Raw genomic sequence first — 21,730 nt, 5'->3', positions numbered from 1 at the left:
GGGTTTAATATTTTTCCTAGAACTTTTTTTTTTTTTTTTTTTTTTTTTTTTTTTTTTTTAAAAAACAAAATATAAAAAAAAAAAAAAAAAAAAAAAAAAGAAAATAAACACACACTATCCCCAATAACCCCAGAACATCTATTATTATAGTTGGGGCAGTATTTTTTCTGGATAATATAATTTTAGCACACTTATAAAATGAAATACATGTTTGAACCACTGTCTTTTCAGTAGTGGTATACATACACTTATAAGCTATTAAAAGGAAAATTTCTTTTTCTAAAACAAATGAAGATAATTAGATGCTATGGCTGAGAAGCATATTTAGCCATTTCAGCCTTTCTATACTGCCTATGAAATGTAAATATGACATAATGCATCTCCTGATGACAGGTGTTCCCACAAATTCTATAGTATTGATATGATTGATATCAATGATATGCAGGACTTGCTTTATTCTGTGCAGCTAAAACAAACAATGCAAACGTGTTTACCTTGCAGATTCTAAAAAACCTTCAAAAGTTTCTCACCTATAATGATGTCCTATAAGCGTATAAAAAGCAGAAAAATTTACTTCTCCATTTAGTATATATATATGTGTGTGTATATGTATATACACACAGTATTAGCGTGTCCAAGCAACCACTGAGAGTAATCTTCACAACCAAGCACATTTAAGCGTGCTACATACAAACGGACTTGAACTCCAGCATTCAAAATCTAGAATTAAGCCTTTATTTCAGAATTACGCAAGCCAAGAAGGAACTTACTTAAACATAAATGTTGAATATCAACTTGAAGCCTTTCAAATATAGAATCTCTCCCTTTATGTTTTCCATCCACCTGTGTAAACAGAACAAGATCATTAAGTAGGGCTGGCCACTAATAATTATAATTTTTCTCCAGGTATTAATGCCAGACTTTTTTCCTGTCAAGGCAACATCTGCACATTTCCAACATTATACACCAGGATTTTTTTTTCTAATAAATTTGCTCTAGGCAAAGTATGGAATGTAGGCAATCATGCTTCCAAAACTTCTAAAATTTAAAGGCTTTATGTTATTTTTGAAGATAAAAAGCAAATACTAACAGCTTCAATGACAACAGTTTAATAATTATACTCTGACAATGCATCAGTATCCTCTCTTACCTTGAATCTTGTAGTTGCCCTTTCCACAAGCAAGAAATGAACATTTTCAACATTCTGTAAGGCAACATCAACCCAGTGAGACAGCTTTCCTCGTCCAGCTCCAAACTCAACAAAGCATCTTCCTGGACCAAGTAAATGCAATTTTTCCATGTTACCTAAAATAGAAGCCTACAAACATCAAAAGCTTATTTACGAACCAAGCAAATATATACACAGTCTGCTGTAACACCTAATAGAAAAATGATTACTTCACCAAGCTCCATAAGACTTTTTCAAGTCTCTCCTTCCATGAGGATCAGATATAAAGGGATTATAAATTCTGGCTACTCAGCCTCACCCTGCCCCTCCTCCACTGCTCACAAAACTCCACCCAGAAGTTTTTGGGATGGATTTTGGGGATCAAGTACACTTTATAATATTCTTCTCTGCTGATTCTTAAAGTAGCTATGCTAAATATGGGTACTGTACTGGATTTTCTGCGAAGGATCGGTGCCTGCAGAGGCCTCTCTTTGTATGCTGGATTTAGGCATTTTGTAATACATGGGAAAAGAATGTAGTATGTGGGAAGAAAGTACAGGAAACAGACATTTCTCACTTATTTTTTTCTTCACAAAACTTTCTATTTTGCTTTGGTATGCAGTGCACCTCCCTCAAAATTCCTGCTGTTCAATATACATTAAAAAGGCAGAAGGTAAACTCAGGCTCTTACTTATCTGTTACAAAGCCAAGAAATCTAGGATCAGCTCTTACAGAAAAAGTAAAAAAAAAAAATCCTCTTACTTCTTAGCAAATACAACATTTTACCTTTTGTAGCTCAGATTTATTATGTGTTAATATAAAATAAGAAAATATAAGTATAAAGTCAGAACAACACCATACAATTTGTAATTTATTTCAGTATCCCAATGAAACTTTCTTACTAACGCTTAACAAAGCGGCCATTCAAAAGTTATATATATACTATTATTTGAAGAGCACAGCATATCAGATTTCCTCTACATGAAGTGACTAGCATTATGCAGAGTCAAACTTACAGCAGCAGAATTCCACGTGTTTAAAAACATCTATTGCTATTAATAAAGTACTGACCATACCTGTTGCTTCAAGTGTTTGAAAGCAGATTCCCCGTTCTTTGGGTCATTTAAGGCTTCCTGTAAAGCCTGGTGGGATAGGATTTGTTCCTTAAGGCGAAGTTCCAGGCCTGCACACAAATGCAAAGCTTTTTGGTATAGGTTTCCAGTTTCCAAGAGCTTCTCGTTTTGTAACAGACAGGTTACAATATTCACACCTGAGCTCAATTTATAGCACTAACAAAACAGTCTGTTGGGAGCATAAATCTATCATTACATGTTTATAACAGAGCCATATTGTTATATGTAATGATACTTGAGTAGGAAACAACACAGAAGGAAGGGAAATTAGGAACAAGAAATCAGTGTTCTATCATTCGCTCAATCTACTTTATTCTTCTGAGTAAAATTTAGCTATTGGAGGATTGCCTACATCTTGATAATTACTTCAGATGTGACTAGTGCCAAATGTCTCACATTTTCACAGCTATCTTACAACAAAAATAACAATGAAATTTTTAATTAATTCAGTTTAAAACATCTTACTTTCACTGTTACATAAGCTCACCATTACTTGCTTTTTTCAACTTGATAATTAAGTTTTGCAGCTCATCTTTGGATAGAGAAGAGATAGGTACCTTTTAAAGGAAACAAAACAAAAAAAAAAGCACCACCCATAAATAGAAGACCTTTTTATTTTTGCTAGTTCTTTAGTGATGTGATAAATTGCAACATGTTACGTAGGGACTGTGTTTTAGAACAAATAAATATACTCACTTGTTTTTCTGGTATTTCTGCTACATCTTTTAAACCTGCATTAATATCTTGAACAAAGTAGACCTTTAAAAATCAAAAGAAAGGAAATATGATTCCGTTAATTACTAGGAAGGAAAAAGCTAAATTCTGCAGTGTTTTTATCATGAAGGTATGTAGCAATAGAAATCCACTGCAAACGAAAATACTCCAAGAAGATTTTTTCTTACAGTCTGATCTTGAATCCCCAGCAGAAATGACTGTTGCGACACATTTTGACAAGATTGAACACATTCATAAGAGTCAAGCTCTCAATGCTTACTAGACTGATTCCAGAGACTGTTTTAAGGTTTCCCAGGTAATACTAAAGGTGCAATACTGATAAGGCAGAAAAGCAGACAATAAAGAAGCCACCTTCTGTTTTTTTGAAACATCCATCCTATTCCTTCCCTCAGCACTGGCTGCAGCCACCAGCCTCGTTGTCCATAATTCACAGCAAACCAGGATGAAGCCGGCAGCCGGCCAGGAAGGAAACGCCTACAGCCTTTCTGCTCACTTTGCTTTCTGGGGACAGTCTCTCACCAAGCCTTTAAAATGAGAGAGACTAAATTAAGAGAGACTGTTCTTGGAATATGTTCTTGAGAAAAATTAATTCAGCATTTTCATTTGTAACTAAGAGAGCTGAAAAGCTGAACTACAGGAGAGGGGACGTGGAAGATGGGGAGACTGGAATGTGAATTCCATTGCAAGCAAGTACTTCTTTAGCTTCCAGGCTGTCCTCAGCAGCGCTTGCCAGGACTCCTGTCCTCCAGCTCACAGCTGCTGCCAGCAGGATAGGAAAATTCTCTGCCCAGCTGTGATGCTTAGGGTCTTAAATCTACAGGGAAGTAGTGCTGGATTTTCACTACACTTACTGGCTTTGGCTTCTCTCTTGAATTACATTTTTTTAAATGTTTTTGTAGTTGGTCTTCGTATACAGTGCTAAAATCCAAACAGAAAGAAAAGTAAGTAACAGCCTTTACTGTGTGCATTCTGACAACAAAGGCTAAGCTACGCGTGTACATATACTTACTGTTTTGGATCAAGAGGGCACGGAATTCTTTTTCTGTCATTTTCCTCCTAGTTATAAAACAAAAGTTTTAGACAAACCTTCAGCATTCATTCAGCGTACCTGGTTTAGAAAAGCTGTTAAGGGACACCTGAGTTTCATAAAACCCGAACGGAGGTTAACCCGAACGGAGGAACTGAAACAAGATTCTGATACTTGAATAGATCCTAAGAGAAGAAGCCCGTAACTGTACGGCAGCGTTCCTGCCGGGCTGAACCGATGGCCGCAGCACACCAGGGCCCAGGGGAAGGCTCCGGCGCTGCCCCTCCTGCCCGTGCTGCCGGGCCAGCTCAGGCCGACAGGCCGCCCCAGGGTGCCGTCGGGGCTCCCCGGCCCCAGGAGCCCATCCTCCCCAGGGCTTGCTGCCCCGCCCGGCCAGCCCCAGTACCTCCTGCTGCCCGTGCTCTCCGCAAAACCGCTTCCCAGGAGCCGGGATCATCTTGCAGAAGCGCTTCTTCCTCGCCACGAAGTAAGCACATCTTCCCGGCTCCGGCGCCGCCATTGCCGTCCCACCAGCCCCTGCGGCGGCCGCCTCGGGCTCCATCTTGAGGCTCCTCCTCCGCGGGAGCCGGGCGCCAAACTCGAAGCCTAAGATGGCGGCGGAGAGTCTGTTCAACCGGCCGGTGTGCGTGCAACTGAGGTGCCATGGCTGCGAGGAGAGGTAAGGAGCCGGCTTGGTTTTCTCACCAGCTGCGCGGAAGCTTTATTGCATTCTTTAGGAAAAGGGCTGCCAAGCGACGGGCTCTTTTCTCCTCTCTATTCTTTCTGCTTTGTGCCCAAGCAGCTGGGGGCGAGAGGCGGGGCCCTGCGCGGTGAGTTGGGTAGCCCTGCCTTGGTCTTGCTTTGGGGCTGCTTATGGGGTCCCTCTGGGTTACAGAGAGGGGCACTCGGTCGCAGGAAGGCTGGAGGTGATCAGTGAGGGCTGGAGTGGTTCCTGTGGGTGCCATGCCGGGGAGAGGGAGCGCTGGTAGCGGAGGAAACAGGCAGGGGCTTCACAGAAACGCTGTGAGGGTGTGGGGGCGAACGTGTCTCCCCTGAAGGCGGCGTGAAGGCCGGGATTTCTGGCTGCGGGTCCGGCCGGCCGGGCCGCTGTTTGTGCGTCTCCCAGGCCGCAGCGGTTGTCCCGCAGGCAGGCCCGCCTCCTCTTCCTCCTCCTCCTCCTCCTCCTCCTCCTCCTCCCGACCTGAAGCCGGCCTTACGGCGGCCTCCCGGAGCGGCGCTGCCCCGGCGGCGCGGGCGAGCCCCCAGGCCCGTCCCGATGGGTGTCTGCCCGGGGGCACGGCCATTTGTGCCTGTAGGGCTCGGCACTGGTGCTTGGGGACGCCCGGGAGCATCCTATGTGGTGAAGTGTCTGTTCAAAATATAGTGGGATTTCAGGAATATAGGTGCTGTCTTGACTTATTAGTGCGTTAGGCTGCCTGGCTTGCCTGTGTTAGAAGGCACAGAACGGCTGATGGCTGTAATTGTCAAAAGTTTCAGCAGTCGTTAATAAATTTTAGTAGGCTTTTCCAAAGGTTCTAGTTTCTGGACAAAGTTTCCAAACATCTGCCTTGCTATTTGAAGTTCGGTGATAACAAGTAACAAAAAAGCCTGAGCTGACTGAGGAGCTGGAAACTGTGGGGCTTTCAGATATCTCATTAGTAGTCATCAATGGGAACTTTCTCAGTATCTGCTTAAGTTTTTGTTTTCAAGATGTCATCTAACTTCGGTAATGTGGCTACAAACACATGTTATTTGGAGAATGTGTTCTTGATTTGTTACTAAGTTTCATCTTTTTGTACACAGGAGGTTAAATGTTCGAGTGAATATTGAGCTACTGTCAATTTCTAATCCCGTTCATAAAAAGGTTTGTGGAATAGTTACATTTGCGTCATTCATTAGGTTTTATCTGAATTTCATTGTGTAAGAGGACAAGTAGGCAAAAGCAAAATAGAATTTTAGTATGTTTGTCACTTGGTCTTATTTTATTTTTGATATAATTTCTTGAATCATTTGATTGGTTTTGTATGATGTTTTTTTTTCCTAGCATGTTTAGCCCTCTCTTTTAGTTGGCTGTTCATGGGTCTTAGTAAACTTGCAAATCAAAAGTATATGGAGACCCTCAAAGGAACCTGAATTAGAGCTTAAGAGCAGTCTCATGTTAAATATACTCAACACTTATTTAAGAATAAGCGCGAGAGTTGTCTTTGCAAAGTCCTCGTCTTAACTAGCAAAAATGACAATTTGTGTGTGGATGTAACATTTTGCTTTTTATTGGTAACTGTGTTAGTCTTGAATGTTTGGAATTCATCTGGGAGGGTAGAAAGAAAGTAATGTGCTAAATATGCAGTAAAAAAAATCTTTATCAGGAAAAGTAGCAGTGAGATTACTACTGGAGGTTATAAAATCTTTTTTTGTTGTATGTCTAATTTGTTAGTTAAACTGTATATGCACCTACCGTGTTGTTAAGATTGGCCATTAGTTGGTTATTGAGTAAAGATTTGTCTGTAAAGGAGATTGTAAAGATTCTGCTACCTTTGACAATGGTAATGTTAAGTTCAGTTAAGAACTGTGCCCCAAGTTGCAGCCTGTCTCAGCAGGAGCCTGGAGATCCTGTTAGGTACATCAGTGAGCGAGCAGTCTAAAAAGATAAATGCTTGGATCGCTTAATGGGACATCAAACGAAGCAGGCATTCTTATCCTACTCAACAACCTGCCCTAGTTGGTTTTGGGGGGCATTAGTTTTAGCATAAGCTAAGTGCACATCTAAATCCCCTAAGTTTGTTTATACCTCTCCAGCTGAGAGTTTTGTTAGTGTTACAGGTGCCTGAATTACTGAAACTTGTTCCAGCTCCATGTGTGTACACGTGCTGGGGTCACACATCAGTTACGTTGGAAGGGCTGTCAGGGTTCTACTCCCTGTCTTTCCTCTGCTGGGGAATATTATTTTATTCACACAGGTTCGAGCCTCCTGATAGGGAACAGGTGCCTGGGCCTGACGTACCAGGTGTTTTGCATAACCTCAGCCTCCTCCTAATGAAAGCCTAAGGTTTACAGAGGGGGCAGCTTTTCCAAAACACTGCATAGACCTCCAGCGAAGGAATGAGTTTATTTTTAAAAGCAAAGTAACATAAATGCTGTGTTTCCTTATGAGCTTACTGGACTTTAGCTGTATCCATTTTATGTTTCCTTTGTGAAGCTCTGTATTCAATTATATAAGCTCTTCAGAAGGTGTTTTTTTAAACTTTTAAGAGCAGTATGCGCTGAGAAACTTCAGGTTTAGGGAATGACGTGTTTGTGATCCATTGCAGTGGACTGCTACACTATATCATGATGGGGAAAAATAGCAGATAGTTTTCTTTCTGTAAAATGGTGAAGACACATTGAATTTTGAAGCTTTTGCTGCTCAAAGTTGAAAGTTTTTACTTGGTTTATTTTTGTGAGAAATAGTTTTTTGGTTTTTCTCACTGTAATGTTTGAAGTTATGTAAAACATTAATGTTTTTCACCTTCTGAATTAGTTGCCACAATTCTATCATATTTTTGGCTAAACAGTAAAAGCATTAAATACTGTTTGCAATATTGGTTTACAATATTTAAACAGTCTACAGGGTGGTTTATAGCATTTGAAATCGTATTTAAATGTCTGTCTTTCCAGGATTTAGCTGTTCGATTGACTGATGATACTGATCCTTTTTTCCTTTATAACCTTGTCATATCTGAGGAAGATTTTCAAAGGTAAACAAAATGATAACATCTTGTCCTAAAATAATTCCTAAATGCAAAAAAAAAAAAACCCAAACGGAATATCTTTAGCTTAGAAGGGTCTATCTTGGAATTTATGTTTTGGCATTTTCACTTGTGGAGTTTTGTCAGTATTTTAGTAGTATTGTTCTCCTTCACCAGTTGGTGAAACAGCCAAGTACAGGAAAGTGAGTGGCTGAAGATTATACAGATGAATGACAGAATCCTCGTGTTAAGTTCCCTGCATAGCTACAGTACCACAGTTTATGTTACTGCTTGCGTCTTCTGTTTGTCATTACTACTTCTTGTAGACTGCTGTGAACTATTTGAAGAAATAATTGCCAGAGGAAATTGCATGGACATAGATTCACAGACCTGAACCTTTATCTTACGGGTTTCTTGCATGCTAGCTGTACTCATGGGTCTCGTTTTACTTGCTCAGAATTTGGTTATTAAATTTTGGCACTGGGCACGAGTAGTTCAGTATTCTGCTTTGTTGTTTGGTTGTTGGCTTTCTTGTGGGATTTTTGGTTGGTTTTTTTTGTTGCTGTTTGCTTTGGGTTCTGTTTGGGCTTTGTTTGTTGTTTGTTTTTATAAAGAGAGATGTGATCCATAAGTGGATCAAAAGGCAAAAGTAAAACAGTGTTTATGAAACGGATGTGCAGAAGTGTTTTTACACAAGGTGTGGCTTTGTGCATACCCTGTTGAATGTCTGATTCTGTCTTTGAGTTTACTGTGTGTATGGTGAAGGTGCACAATTAAATAAACAAGTAGCTGGATAAAGTTTTGATAATGGTTCAGTCTCTGCTCATTGTCCTTTGCTTCTTCCATGTGCTCTTATCTAATCACTGAGCTGCTCTGTGCTGTAAAGAAGGCATCTGCTCAAAGGAGCATGTTTCTGTGCAGCAGTAACTTTTTTTTTTTAGTGCAGCCTATTTGCTTGAAATCAAAAATGTCCTCTGGTGATTATTATCCAAGATGTGATCATGTTTCTTCCGTGTTCGGGATTGAAAATAACATGCTAGCAAACTTTAATAACCTGATCAGAATTAGTTCTTTCTACTAGTGTAAACAAAGTATTTTATAGGAAATAAATTAGACTTCTATATATTGTTAATATTTATTTTTTTTCAATCTGTTTATATAGTTTAAAATCCCAGCAAGGTCTTTTGGTAGACTTCTCTGCTTTCCCACAAAAATTTATAGATCTGCTTCAACAATGCATCCAGGAACAGAACAAAGATATCCCAAGGTAGGTAATGAGTGCCGCAGTACTCTGTGTGTACGTGTTCTTAAAATACTTGTCAGCCCTCAGACTGAGAAGAGTCAGTAGAACAAGGATAATTTAATGTTCCCCTGGATGCATCTGAGTATCAGTTGGTGGATGTGCAGTGCTGGTGTGTTGTGTTCCCCCCCCCCCCCCCCCCCCCTTTTTTTTTTTAACAGTTTAATGAGAGAGAGCTAATCTGAATTCGATGGACTGAGGTGTAAATCGTTCTATTTCACAGGAGAAGGCAAAGTTATAAGGCATTCTGGCAAGGATTTTTAAATTTCATTTCAGTGTTCAGGTGTTAGGATGTGAGGGGAGGAGACCTGAGGTCCACTTGTCCCTGTAGTGGCCTTTTCATATGTTATTTTGGTTTGTGTGGGTACCAAGGAAAGCCTTGTCCTGAGTGCCTGGCTCCTCTCCAGTAACCAGGCCACTTCCTGAAGGATCTACTGTGTGCTATGACTTTTAGTCTGTTTTCCTTTTGAATTTGGTAACTAAGGCCTTATTTGGTTTTGGACTCCGAAGTCTAAGATGAGCTTCTGAAAATTTTACAAATAAACAAATGGATTAGTTTTGTACATTTCTTATTGTAAGGTTGATTTCTTGTTATATTACTTGATATTTGTTTGTGTATTTACTACAAGGTAGGGTTTGCATTTCATAGTTCTTTTTCAAACAAAAACTGAACAGACAAATTTTATTATACGTATCAAATTATATTTTATTTGAAAATAGCTTGTAGGATCTACAGGTAGTTTTGGGGGAAGAAATATGCTAAACGTTTGATTATTTTTTATTTTTCCCTAGGTTTTTGCTGCAGTTAGTTTCTTCAGCATCTCTTCTAGATCACACACCTGTCTCTTTAAATGTAGTGGAGACCAACCCTTTCAAACATCTCACCCATCTCTCTCTGAAATTCCTACCTGGAAACGATGCAGAAATAAAGAAGTTTTTAGCCAGCTGTTTGAAATCCCTTAAGGTAAATGAGGGCACGTTGTAGCTGCAACTAGGCCTTGGTGCTCTGTGTACTTAAGCATTTGTTTCAGTCTTAATACTTAGAAAGTATGTGACAGACTGCATGCTCTGGTTTATCTTGTATTTTAGCTCATGTATGTCATTGCATGCAGTTATTTGGGTGCATGTTATAAAACTAAATTGTTACTGTCACTTGCTATGAAAATATTACGTGTATATACAGCCAAGTGCTATAATTGGAACTGGCAGGAAATCAGGTATTTTACACCTGCGGTGCCTGTAGCCTGCAGCTCTTGGATGCTTCAGAGCCTTGTGCTGATTGCCAGATCAACTGCAAGAGTAAAATACTCTTAAGCTTTCAGTCCCTTTGTTCTGCCGTTGGGTTTAGGAAGGAATCCATGTGTTTAGAATTCTAAGGCTTTATGGACTTCAAAGGGCTTGTAGCTATAAATAGCAGATTAAAATTGTAATGTTGCTGCAGTTGGTAGCATGCTGGGTTTTATTTAGTGAGAAATTAGCGCTCTCATAATTTGACTGTTGTCTGTTTTGATAGCCTGGGATTTGTGTCTCTCCTCCTGTGATGTCATGGCTATAGCCACCTAATAAGCCATTTTCATAACATAAAATTACAGATTTCACTTGATTGGTTGTTCATGCAATTCCTTTGTAAATAAGTCTTTATGGAAAGATATTTTTCCTTATAGAAACTTGATAAAAATTGAATTCAGGGTTTTTACCTTGTGAGCCAATGCCTTTTCTTTTAAATGTATTGATTATACATTATTCAAAATTAAGTTTGTTTATTTTTTCCACAAATACAGTGGATATGTGGTTGCTTAAGCACTGTATGCTGATAAAATGGAAGCTAAATACTACTTGTGTTTTGGGAGCTAAGGATTTGACCTGATGTAACTTTGTACATAGGAAGACAAAATGATGTTGGAAGAAAAGCTTAGAAAAACTGAAGAGGATCTTACCAGACAACTGAGCTACACTCAACAGGTAATGTAAATTTTTAACTTTGCTGATCTAAGTTCCACTCTTTTTAATCTGTGGCAAATGTACCTGCTGGTGGGCTGTTGGTCAGCCACTCCCCAGCCAAGACAATCGACTGGGAGCGAGTGAAGTATTGTCCACTGTGGTGTTTCCTGAGGACCAGCAAAGCCTGCGACTGAACAATAAAGTGTAGTCCTCACAGCACTGAAGCAGAATTTTACTTTATTTTGTACAGACGTCTGTCTGTACATGCACATACTCATTGTATGCTAGATATATGGTAGTGTGAAGGTAAAGATACTCTACATATTCTGTGAATAGTTGGTAGCTGTTATATTTGGAAAAAATGTGAAGCCATGATAAATAAATTGAAAGTCTTGGACTTCATGTTACTCTATTACTTCTTGATTTTCGCAGTCAGCCCAGTAATGCCTTCTCATTTGTGTATCAAGAGGATGATTTGGGTCAAATTCTAGAATTATCAAGGTGACTTTTTTGACTCTCATGAAGCAGAAAAATTCCATTAAACCTCCTATAATGGAGCTTTTTTTGGAATTAAATACTTGTTTACCTCATCTTTGCAGTTTCAGCTGGAGTTACTGTATGTGTTTGCTGAATTGCAATGCAGAATTACAAATCAAAAAGAGGAAAAGATAGATGCCAAAGAACTTTTTTTTTCCCCTACTAGAGCACTTTGTATTACAAGGGTAGGGAACATGAGCAGACTGTTTCTTCACTCTTAAATAGCTGTTAAAAGAAAATGAAATTGTAAATGAAGATTATTTTATCCCCAGTGTCAGAAAGGTGCTCTTTGGCTTCTCAGTGCCTTACTTTCCTATTTACAGAATGAACAGGTATTTTGGCATCTGCTGCTGAAATTTAGATTTTTCTTAATAATTCCATGTCCTTTTTAAGAACTAACAGTAAAGAATCATTGAGTATTGACTGAAATGCTTAAATTTTTAAAACTCCATCTGCTTTGTCAAACTTAAACAGAGCTTGTCAGAGAAGAGCCGAGAACTAGACAAACTGAAAAATGAATGGGCATCGCACACTGCAGCTCTGACCAACAAACACACCCAGGAGCTGACACTTGAAAAGGAAAAAACTCTCCAGGTATAACAGTAGAAAAGAATTAACAATATTCTTATATGTTGATAGTTTCTTGGCTTAATTTTCACTTTCATTTATTGAAGAACTACTTACTTTCTTTGCTTCTTATAGGCACAAGCTCAGTACCAACAGCAGCATGAACAACAGAAGAAGGAATTAGAAAATTTGCATCAGAAAAGTATTCAACAGTTGCAGAACAGACTCTCAGAACTCGATGTCATCAATAAAGATCTAACAGAAAGGAGATACAAAGGAGACTCCACAGTCAGAGAACTGAAAGCAAAGCTTTCTGGAATAGAAGATGTATGGCTTATTAATTTCCATAACCAAACTTACTATATTTAGAACACTAACACTGCCTGCCTGTGCATGTAATACCAAATATGGCATATTAAGTTTGTTCAGCTCCTCTTCACTCAACGTTATTCTTACTGTTTAGTTAAATAAATATTACAGGTTTGTTTGTTTTTTTTTAAATAAATAAAATTCCTCCTCAACATTCTAGGAATGTCAAAGAGCGAAGCAGGAGGTGCTGTTGCTGCGTCGGGAGAACACTACTCTGGATGCTGAATGTCATGAAAAAGAGAAACTCATTAATCAGCTGCAGACACGAGTTGCTGTTCTGGAGCAAGAAATCAAAGATAAAGATCAGCTGGTGGTTAGAACAAAAGAAGTATTAGATGCAACACAAGAACAAAAGGTTCCTTCAAGTTTCAAAATAATTTTCTCTAAAGCTCTGTAGAACCTTCTTAATTGCAGTCTCTGTAGACTAGCAGCTGACTACTTTTATGAATACAGCAAATAAGGTTTCAAATGTCATTAAAGATTCTAAATTATAGCATCAAAAGTATAATGGGCTCAGTTTTACAAAGGTCACTGCTTGTAAACAAGAAAATGCATTAATTGAGGGACTATATAATTTGACTGAAAAGCAAGGTGTGAATTTCTTGTGAGGATTAGTTCTCAAAGAATTATTGAGGTTCTGCTTGAAATCATAAGTGATGTCTATCACATCTTTATTATAATTTTAATATTCTTTTATTCTGTAAAGGTGATACTGGAAGAAAGTACAGAGAAAAAACAAAGTCATATTGAAAAACTGGAGACAACAATTAAGTCGCTGTCTGCTGAACTTCTTAAGGTTTGTTTAAACTTGCCATTATCCTTATGAAATTATCCTTATTTTTAGGTGTTTATTTTGAGAATATCTGATTTATTATTTTTTTTAATAGGCTAATGAAATTATCAAGAAGTTACAAGGAGATTTGAAAACTCTAATGAGTAAATTAAAATTGAAAAATACAGTGACAATTCAACAGGAAAAACTATTGGCAGAAAAAGAAGAGAGACTTCAAAAAGAGCAGAGAGATTTGCAGGAGATAGGACAGTCTCTTCGAGTGAAAGAGCAGGAGGTACCGTTTACCGCTCTCCTGTAAATGCTGTTGCATGTAGTGTGTTGGGGGTTGTGGTTTTTAACTTATTTATTTACAGCAATAAGGTCCTAAATCTTTCTGTGAAATAGAAATAGAACTTTTACTTAGTTAACAGCTTTGTTTAAAGGTGCAATCAACTTGCCATTTTTTTCATGTTAAACTGGTTTGTAGGAGCCATCCATCCATATGGAAGAAAACTAAAATTGTATTAAGAGTAGAAAGCAATACCATGGATGAATGGACACCCTTTAGAGATATATTCATGTGGACGTCAGGGGAGGAGGCAAGAACAGGAACAGAAGGAACTTTTTGTTCCATTAAGTCCTTGTGCTATTTAATCAGAGAAAAATTAAGGTCGGAAAGGTTTTTGGCTGTGCTCACCCTAGCTAAAAGTAGGGCTTATTTTAAAAGAGTTATCATGTTGCTTTTGTAAAAAACTGAGTTCAAACTTCTCCAAGGAATTTTAGAACAACTTTATGGATCCTTTTTATTTATTTATATAATTTCTTCAGTTTCTAATTAGTAGTAGCTGCTGCTGGTGTTATAATTATTACGGGAACATTGCAGGTCAGCAAGCTCCAAGAACAGCTAGAAACTACAATACAAAAACTAGAAGAAAGTAAGCAGTTACTGAAGACCAATGAAAATGGTAGGTTTATACAATTTCACTTCTGCTGTAAAAATGACACAATGATCTGGCTGCTATTGAAAATGAATGGAAGCCACTTATATTGCTTTACCCGTGTTCTTTTTTGTAATGAGCTGCGTTACGGTCATTTATGGAAAAGGCGGCTCTGGCTGCAGCGTGTGTGTAAGAAGGGAGAGCTGGGAGCAGAGGAGACTTCTGCAGTGGTCGCTTGGGGTGTGTGAGGGGGGGTGACTCCAGAGGAAGGAACACGCAGGGGCGCAGAAGCTTGAACAAAGAGACTTTTCATGAGACGAGGGCTTCTGGTGAGGCCTGAGCTTCAGGAGGGAGAACAGCCCACTAAGCTGTTGCTTTTTTTGAGGAAGGGCTACTTCCTGTTTGAAATGGCTTGTAAGAGGTGGGAAGTGAGCTTGACCTTTTTCTTCTCTCTCCAGTAATCACGTGGTTGAACAAACAGCTGAATGAAGTTCAGGTGGGCAAGAAGCTGGAGCCTTCTGCCACTCCCCACGGGGGCGTGAGGGCCGCCATTCTGCCTCATGGCATGGTAAGATACAGCTATCCATAGCGTGGTTATGATGTAGTCATTATCTCCTGAAATGTATGGCCTTAAAAGAAAAGAGCAAAAGTGCTTTCATCGTCTTGGGCCCTGTAGTTTTGGGTGGGTGTAGTTTTTTTGTTTGGCTTAGGTTTGGTTTTTTTTAATAACATAATACCCTGTTGGGTGCTACTTAATGCTCTGGCCTTCTCAGTGAGAATGGTCTAAGCTCTAAAATACACAAACCAATGCAAAATTAGCTTGGAAAAGTTGCAGTGCGGGGTGGGGGAAAAAGTGTTGAGGTTAATTTACATAATAATTATCCTGGTATAGGTTGAAATAGTGTACTATTTGAATAATCTTATTAGTGATATTTAGAAACTTATGACAATAAGGGGCAAGAAGCATTACCTGCCTGGTTAACCACCGCAGCTTGTTGGTTCTTACTCTTTGTTGTCCCATGTATACAGACGGCTGTTGTCACCCAGCAATTGATGAGCTGCTCACTCAGTAGTGGAAAGGCATATTCATGGGAAGAGGTCTCTGGTTTATAGCTAGATACGTTTAATATATTAATCAGTTACAGGGTGTGTAGCTTATTATGAGCTTATAATTATTAGCTAAGAGTGCTTAACTCGTCTAACTAGTTAAAAGTTATGTTTTCCTTAAGAATTTGACTCTTGGGAAAGCGATGTTTTCTTCCCATCAGGAAGACTCAAATGTCTTTGTGGTTAGTTGATAATTTTGGAATTTTGAATCTCTGTAAGCAATTACTTCAAGACTTGTTTTTCTCCTTTTTGGATGTATTCTGTTTCTCTTCCAGCCTGACCGACCATCCTTCCCCAGCTCAGGAATCAATCACCCCATTTCTCCTCTCTACGCTTTCAACAACTTCCCAGAACCAGCACACAACAAAAATGTCAGTTCACAGTGTCCAGTACCAAAGGCAAGCACTTTCACTTTTCTCTTTGGTTAAGAACGGGACAGCATAAAATATCAAAACTTAATACTTTGAATATTTCTCAAAATGCATAAATATTTCCTGTTTATCCAAGTACTCTTAGACTTAGTGCTGAACACTATCAGCTTGGCTTTAGGTGGCTGCTTCTTGCACGCTTTGCTGCACAGAGGTGCTGTGGAAGGAACAGCCACCTAAATCCCCCAGCAGCTCCCTCCGGGGCCGTCCTGTCTGGAGCAGCCCTCTCTGACCTGCAACTCTTACGGTTCTGCAGATCCAGTTCAACACGCAGCTTTCTAAAGTGAATCGCTGCTCGGATGGTCAGGCAGTGACCCCAGCCACTCATCCAGCAAATAAGGAGAAGTAAGTGTTATCTGTTGCATTTTTACTGGGGTTTTTATTGTTACTATTTTTATCGAGCCATTTGTCTTCTATGTGTGTCTGGAACCAAGCAGAGCATTTCCAGTACCAAAGCTAGTCCCGTGATCTGCCTTTCTCCATCAATGTGTTAATGAATTTTAAGTTGTGGCAGAGGTAATTGGTAACTAATCATGGTCGTAGGTAATAAAGGAAGAGCCATGCTTTCAGGAGCGGGTCCGGAGGAGTACTGTCCCTCCTGGTGACAGAGGGGAGGCTGTCAGGTGAGGGGTCAGTCAGAAAATTAGTTCTAGACTGTTCTTAACCTATTCAGCGCTGGTTTACCTTTAAATGAACTTCATGGGAACTTCAAGTTCCATTTCAAGTTAGGATTTTTGTGAATGAGTCTGTATCCACAGTTGGTGTTAATGCACTGCTAACTAACTACATTTGTTTAAAATTTTAATTAGCCTTTTATTTTTTCTTTTCCTCTAGTGGTGATAATTTGGGGCTGGATTCAAAGTATTTCAAGAAAAAAGACGACAGCATTCCTTTACGAGGGCTTAGTCAGAACACAGTAAATTCAGGTATGTATGGAATAGGAAACAAGCCTTTATTTGAAATGTAGCTAAAGGAATAGTTATGGTTCTAAGAGTAGTATCTTGTTTGTGCTGTTCCACAGAGTATCTGAAACCGTACTTGCCCACCAAAGCCCCACCGGCACCGAGAGCTGCGCTCACACCAGCCTCCGCTTATTTTCCTGGATAGCACAGGGGCTCTTACAGTAAGAGTCCTCTTTTAACCATTGGGGCCACCATTTGACTCTCCTGTAATAACCTGTTAGTAAAGTATCAACATGAACTGACATAATTTTGTAAGTCTGAATCTGTTTTCTTTGAGAAAGATGCCTTGACTGACTTGGATGACTTTTCAGTGCTGTTCTTGCTTCTCTCAGAGAAAGGACGCTGCAAACAGGCAGTGCTGGAGAGCAGGGTGAAGCTGGCCCTGCCAGTAGTGGCCAGCACGACTGCCTCATCCGCCCTGTTTTAATTTTTAAAAATTGCTTAGTTTTGGAACCAACTTATTGCATATAGATTTACAAATGTATTTGATATTAAGGATGCTAAATTATTTTGTAGAAGGTATAAAATTATAATTTAAAATTATCGCTCTTGGTTACCCTAAGTCTTCTATGAATCTGCCAGTATTACATTCCAGAGGCCACCATGCACAGCAAAACATCAGGTGAAGTACCTGACCAGGTAACCATTGAAAGTATCACATCAGGTAAAAGCTACTTAATTGTTACTAATCCTACTTTACCTGGGTAGGACTGCGGGGACTCTGAGGCGGGAGTTTAGGGGGCTGAGGAATCTTGTTCTGCTGCCTGGGCTCAGACACTGCAATCACGTAACAACTTCACTCAGTGCCCTCTTCTATTTGGGGTCCCAGTAAAGAACTGGAGTACAAATATTTGTAACATAGAAAATACACTTTTTTTAACAAGTATTTGCATACTTTTGTTGTTAATGATATTTCATACCTTTTACCTTAGTTATTTAAGTGCATCCAGAGGATCGTATATTTAAGTGGTTTGTTTTGCAGTGCAAAATGTGTATATTTGTTTATAAATCAGCACCGTGTCAATGTATATTCGCTTGTTTTGGCACATGTAATTTTCACTGGAAATATTAAATGGTTTTTATCAAAAACTCTGCTTAGTAATGGCGTAAGAGCTCTCCACCACCCTCGCCCCTGCGCTGCACTCCCAGGACTGGCCCATTCCCCTTACCTTCTTCTGGAGCTTTCTTCCCAGCGTTCATTCCCCCTCGGAAGGCCGTGCTACCGGACCAGCGCGTCGATGGCAGCCACCCCCAGCTAAGGTCTGTGCTTCAGCTGTTATTTCTAGCTAAGTTTTAGTAGGTGTAAGTTAATGTAAATTTGGTCTATTTACCTAGAAGTATTATAAGCCGTTATCAAACAGGAAGCTGGTAATTAAATTGTGGTAGCTTTCCAGCTCTCCCTGTCCTATTCAAATCTGAAATGAAACAAAAGTGCTGCTGAACAAAAGGGAGATGATTAACATGCTCAGTGCATCCTCTAGAACTTCAATTAGGGGTTAAACAGACGTTAACAATTATTTTAAAATTCATTAAAATATTCAACTTTATTAACAGTATATTTACATATTTTTTTTCCTGCTCTTGGTCAACCATGGTGAATGTTCAAAGGTAAAAAAGCATTAAGCAATAACCACAAGATGAAAACATTTTAAACCTATACAATACTTTATACACAAATTTATACAAAGGAACACTTAAATAATACAACTGGACACAAAAATATACACTTTTAGAGAAATTCACATCAGTAATTGTATAAAGCTCTCTTCTGTACTAAGGGTCCTGAAAATTTAGGACTAAAACTTTAGCTCTGTAATGCAAAAGGGTTATTGTGACAGTCCTCAAAGGCCACTATATAGCACACGGACAGAGTCAAGGCTACAGCTCGTAGTTCAGTCTGTGTATTCAAGTTTTGAGGTCCTTTATGATTACGCAAACATCCGCAGTCTAGTGGTATAATAAACGGTACCTAGAAAGCAGAGGTTTAGAGCCACTATTAAAACCTGTAGGCTCAAAACACCCACTTCATGTTTAAAGAAGGGTTTGGTACTACCGTTTATTCAAAAAATAGAAAGAGTAAATGCACTTACATAAAAATAACTTTTACTGTTCAGCAAGCGTGCTCATGTGATTTTTATATTAGTACAAACTTAAAAAAAAACACCTGCCATATGACTTTTAAAATAAGCGATACCAATTCACCTTCTCCCTATTTGAATACATTTACATTAAGGCTTTGAATCGTCTGACCCAAGACTTTACACCGCTGAAATGACTGGGTGCAGGGGCTGCCCGTCCCTCTCACTGGGACGCCGCGTGACTAGAGTTAAAGCTCACCACCTTAAGGAAACAGGACACATGCTCATGCCGGGACGTCATTCTGGTTTGTCTCCCAGCTAGAATGTAAAGTTAAGTAGTAACAGTATTTCATGGCAAGAGACAAGTATGTAACAGTTTGTTTTCAAAAAGCAAATTAGTCACTCAATGGCAACATCTTTGGAGAAACATCCTTTTTGTCTGTTTCAATTCTTACAAACTTCATGCAGAAAGATACTTCTTAAGATTACCTTAAGAAACTACATTTTTGATGGAACTGGAATGTGTATCCCAAACTGCTGATGAAAAAAAAAAAAGTCTAAAGGATCTTCCTGGATTTTTGTCATACGTTTGTGTCTTGCAATAAGGGTTCTTTAGCTTCCCCAGGAGCTTGCGGACTGTGGGGATGGCCGTGGCTGCCACAGTGCTTCTTCCAGCTGCTGGAGCGGATGTTCAGGTTGGTGTGTTCAGGAATGAACAAGGCAACGAGTAGTGCCAGCAGCACAGAGCACGCGCCGAATAGGAAGGGGGGGCCAGGGATTATAGAATTCTGAAAGCAACAACAGTAACACCACTAAGTATTAATGAGCCCTTAGACACAAATTAGTATCAACAAATCAATTAATATCAACAAATTAATATTAGTATTAATATTTTATATATTTATAATTTAATTAATATTAAATTAATATCTAGTAGGAACTAAAAAAACACACGGTGAGCTTGGTTAAAAGACTAAAGGATAACAAAACAAAAAGGTACAACATGTGAAAAGTAACTACACTGTCAGGGAGACAAGAGAAGAGCGAGATGCTGTAGTTATTAGTCCATCCTTCCCTCAAACTATCCTCTCTAATTACTATCTTTGAAAGTTAAAACTAAACCATACCATCATCTAGTTAAAACTAAACAGGTCAACAACCATCCCCAAGAGTGATTTGAGAACCTCTTTTTACAGGCTGCATTTGCAGTAATACAGCATCGTATCAACAGGGGGTGGGCACATGATCCCAATTTCTTTGTGTTGGAATTAAGAAGCAAAAGCAGCCCACCTGTTGTAGATGGTATTGTGTGACACTGCCTCCTCCGGAGGGGGATTCCGGCATGGGGAGTTCATTCAGTTCAACATGAAATATATAGAATATAAAACCATAAAGTGCGGGTCCCAAACCATTACACAGTCCTCGAATTCCTGTTATCATCCCTTGGACAACACCTGGGAGAAGTAAAACAGGCTGTTACCTATATTTAAACATACAGAATTAACTATGTTTAATGGATTACGAGCAAATCAGTAAGACTTTACTCATTTCACCTTCAAACTGATGCAAGCAGGAAAGTGTCTATAAATAGTGTTGCACTATGGGAAGCAAGGAAAATAAACAGCATATTCAGTTTTCTAAATATTTTGCTCCTGTTGGGGCCCTGTTGAATGTTTTTCCCTTGTGGCAGACAGAGGGATGCACCGACTGCAATTCCCAAGCAACAGGGATTTTAAGGTGAGCTGTGCTGAGGTGCCAGGGCTGCCCTGTGCCAAGTGTCAGACCCCGAGGGGAACTCCAAGTGTTAGTGCAAAACCTACCCTGCTGGTCAGCGTCGGCCGTTCGGGAAACCAGCGCGCTCACGGCTGGGAAAGTGATGCTGGACATGGCTGCCACCGCGCCGGCCGCCCACATCATCCTGCAAAACACACGGGCTCAAGGAAACTGCTGCACACACGTGTACACACACTGTGTGTACACACACTGCGGTGTCTGCCCCTGATAAAGGATCAGGTGCAGAAAAATACCGTATCCTTCAGATATTAAAGTGCAATTGACATACCATGGCTCTGACCCGAAGCCGTACCACGCCAGCTGCAGTATTTGAAAACCCAGGCCCAGGAGGATGGTATTTTTATTCCCAATGGAGCGCATAAGTAAACTCAGAACTATTGTCTGGCAGAGAGGGGGAAAAAAAATAGTCAAAGAAAAATAACCTTTTATTCTACATGTTAAATACACGCAGATAAATGAATAAAGCAATAAAAAGCATTAAAAACTAATCTAAATGTTAAATACATGCAAATAACTAAATTAATTTTCAAAAGCCAAGTTAAAACTCTCCAAAATCAGAACTTGCCAACTATTCAGGAACCTCTACCAAAACCATGGCAAGTAATAGGACTGAACTGTCAGCCATTCTTTTATGCACAAGGCTTTAGTTTTCCCAGCACAATACACTCGGGATATTAATGCTCCAAACCCTGTTTGAGGAGCTGGTTTTTCACGTAGGTTAAGGTGGGAATGTTAATGAATTATCAGAGACTTAGAAAAGCAGCTACAGGGAGGGCGAGTCACCTTTCAGGAAGCGCAGCGCTATGGAAGCTCCTGACAGCTCCTTCCAAGTTACCACATCAGTGAAACACACGGGGGTAACTCACCTGTGCAATGATGGACAGAATCCCAAGGACTGCTATAAACGCTGCCACACTTTCAGGAGAAAATCCCATTATCTATATTAAAAAAAAAATAACAGTGTGATAATTAACCATAAACCACGAATCATGATGTCAGAAACATCAGGGGGGGGAACACGTGATGCAGAAGAGCAGTATTATTCAACTCCTCCCTAACTTAGGAAAAAAGTTTGTTGTTTTTTTTTTTTTTTTTTTTTTAAATAAATAAAGTAAGTTTCCAAAAATAAAGGGGCATAAACAGAAAATA

The 21,730-nt window shown here is 39.4% G+C and overlaps 3 protein-coding genes across 3 annotated transcripts in view; 1 reads left to right on the top strand and 2 right to left on the bottom strand.

Annotated features, from left to right (window-relative positions):
• The window catches only part of TRMT13 (tRNA methyltransferase 13 homolog (S. cerevisiae)), a 6,129-nt gene extending 1,453 nt beyond the window's left edge, over positions 1-4,676 (bottom strand). Inside the window, exons 1-8 of the mRNA XM_014939066.1 lie at positions 4,470-4,676; positions 4,046-4,092; positions 3,888-3,954; positions 2,998-3,060; positions 2,789-2,858; positions 2,245-2,351; positions 1,151-1,318; positions 771-843 (exon numbers count right to left, since the gene is read on the bottom strand). Of these exons, the coding sequence (XP_014794552.1) occupies positions 771-843; positions 1,151-1,318; positions 2,245-2,351; positions 2,789-2,858; positions 2,998-3,060; positions 3,888-3,954; positions 4,046-4,092; positions 4,470-4,625 (751 nt within the window). The 5' untranslated portion in view covers positions 4,626-4,676. The remainder of the gene's footprint in view (positions 1-770; positions 844-1,150; positions 1,319-2,244; positions 2,352-2,788; positions 2,859-2,997; positions 3,061-3,887; positions 3,955-4,045; positions 4,093-4,469) is intronic.
• Positions 4,639-19,362, top strand: SASS6 (SAS-6 centriolar assembly protein). Its single transcript, XM_014939063.1, has 18 exons — positions 4,639-4,742; positions 5,867-5,927; positions 7,718-7,797; positions 8,951-9,055; positions 9,881-10,052; positions 10,973-11,050; positions 12,041-12,160; positions 12,269-12,460; positions 12,663-12,857; positions 13,209-13,298; positions 13,390-13,569; positions 14,158-14,239; positions 14,671-14,780; positions 15,595-15,717; positions 16,004-16,092; positions 16,582-16,673; positions 16,769-17,969; positions 18,943-19,362. The coding sequence occupies exons 1-17, from the start codon at positions 4,675-4,677 to the stop codon at positions 16,852-16,854; spliced, it is 1,923 nt and encodes a 640-aa protein (XP_014794549.1). The 5' UTR covers positions 4,639-4,674; the 3' UTR covers positions 16,855-17,969; positions 18,943-19,362.
• MFSD14A (major facilitator superfamily domain containing 14A) overlaps positions 18,227-21,730 on the bottom strand; it is a 9,595-nt gene continuing 6,091 nt past the window's right edge. Inside the window, exons 7-11 of the mRNA XM_014939068.1 lie at positions 21,448-21,519; positions 20,850-20,962; positions 20,608-20,705; positions 20,078-20,241; positions 18,227-19,575 (exon numbers count right to left, since the gene is read on the bottom strand). Of these exons, the coding sequence (XP_014794554.1) occupies positions 19,369-19,575; positions 20,078-20,241; positions 20,608-20,705; positions 20,850-20,962; positions 21,448-21,519 (654 nt within the window). The 3' untranslated portion in view covers positions 18,227-19,368. The remainder of the gene's footprint in view (positions 19,576-20,077; positions 20,242-20,607; positions 20,706-20,849; positions 20,963-21,447; positions 21,520-21,730) is intronic.

The sequence above is a fragment of the Calidris pugnax genome, unplaced genomic scaffold (genome assembly GCF_001431845.1).
Source record: "Calidris pugnax isolate Ruff unplaced genomic scaffold, ASM143184v1 scaffold18, whole genome shotgun sequence".
NCBI lineage: Eukaryota > Metazoa > Chordata > Aves > Charadriiformes > Scolopacidae > Calidris > Calidris pugnax.
The sequence above is the reverse complement of the archived record's forward strand: the minus strand, read 5'-3'. Positions and strand labels throughout refer to the sequence as shown.

Coding starts and splice junctions, on each gene's coding strand:
- SASS6 (XM_014939063.1), top strand. CDS start 4,675: ATGGCGGCGGAGAGTCTGTTCAACCGGCCGGTGTGCGTGCAACTGAGG. Junction 13,570..14,157: donor TTCGAGTGAAAGAGCAGGAG/GTACCGTTTACC, acceptor GGAACATTGCAG/GTCAGCAAGCTCCAAGAACA. Junction 15,718..16,003: donor CACAGTGTCCAGTACCAAAG/GCAAGCACTTTC, acceptor ACGGTTCTGCAG/ATCCAGTTCAACACGCAGCT.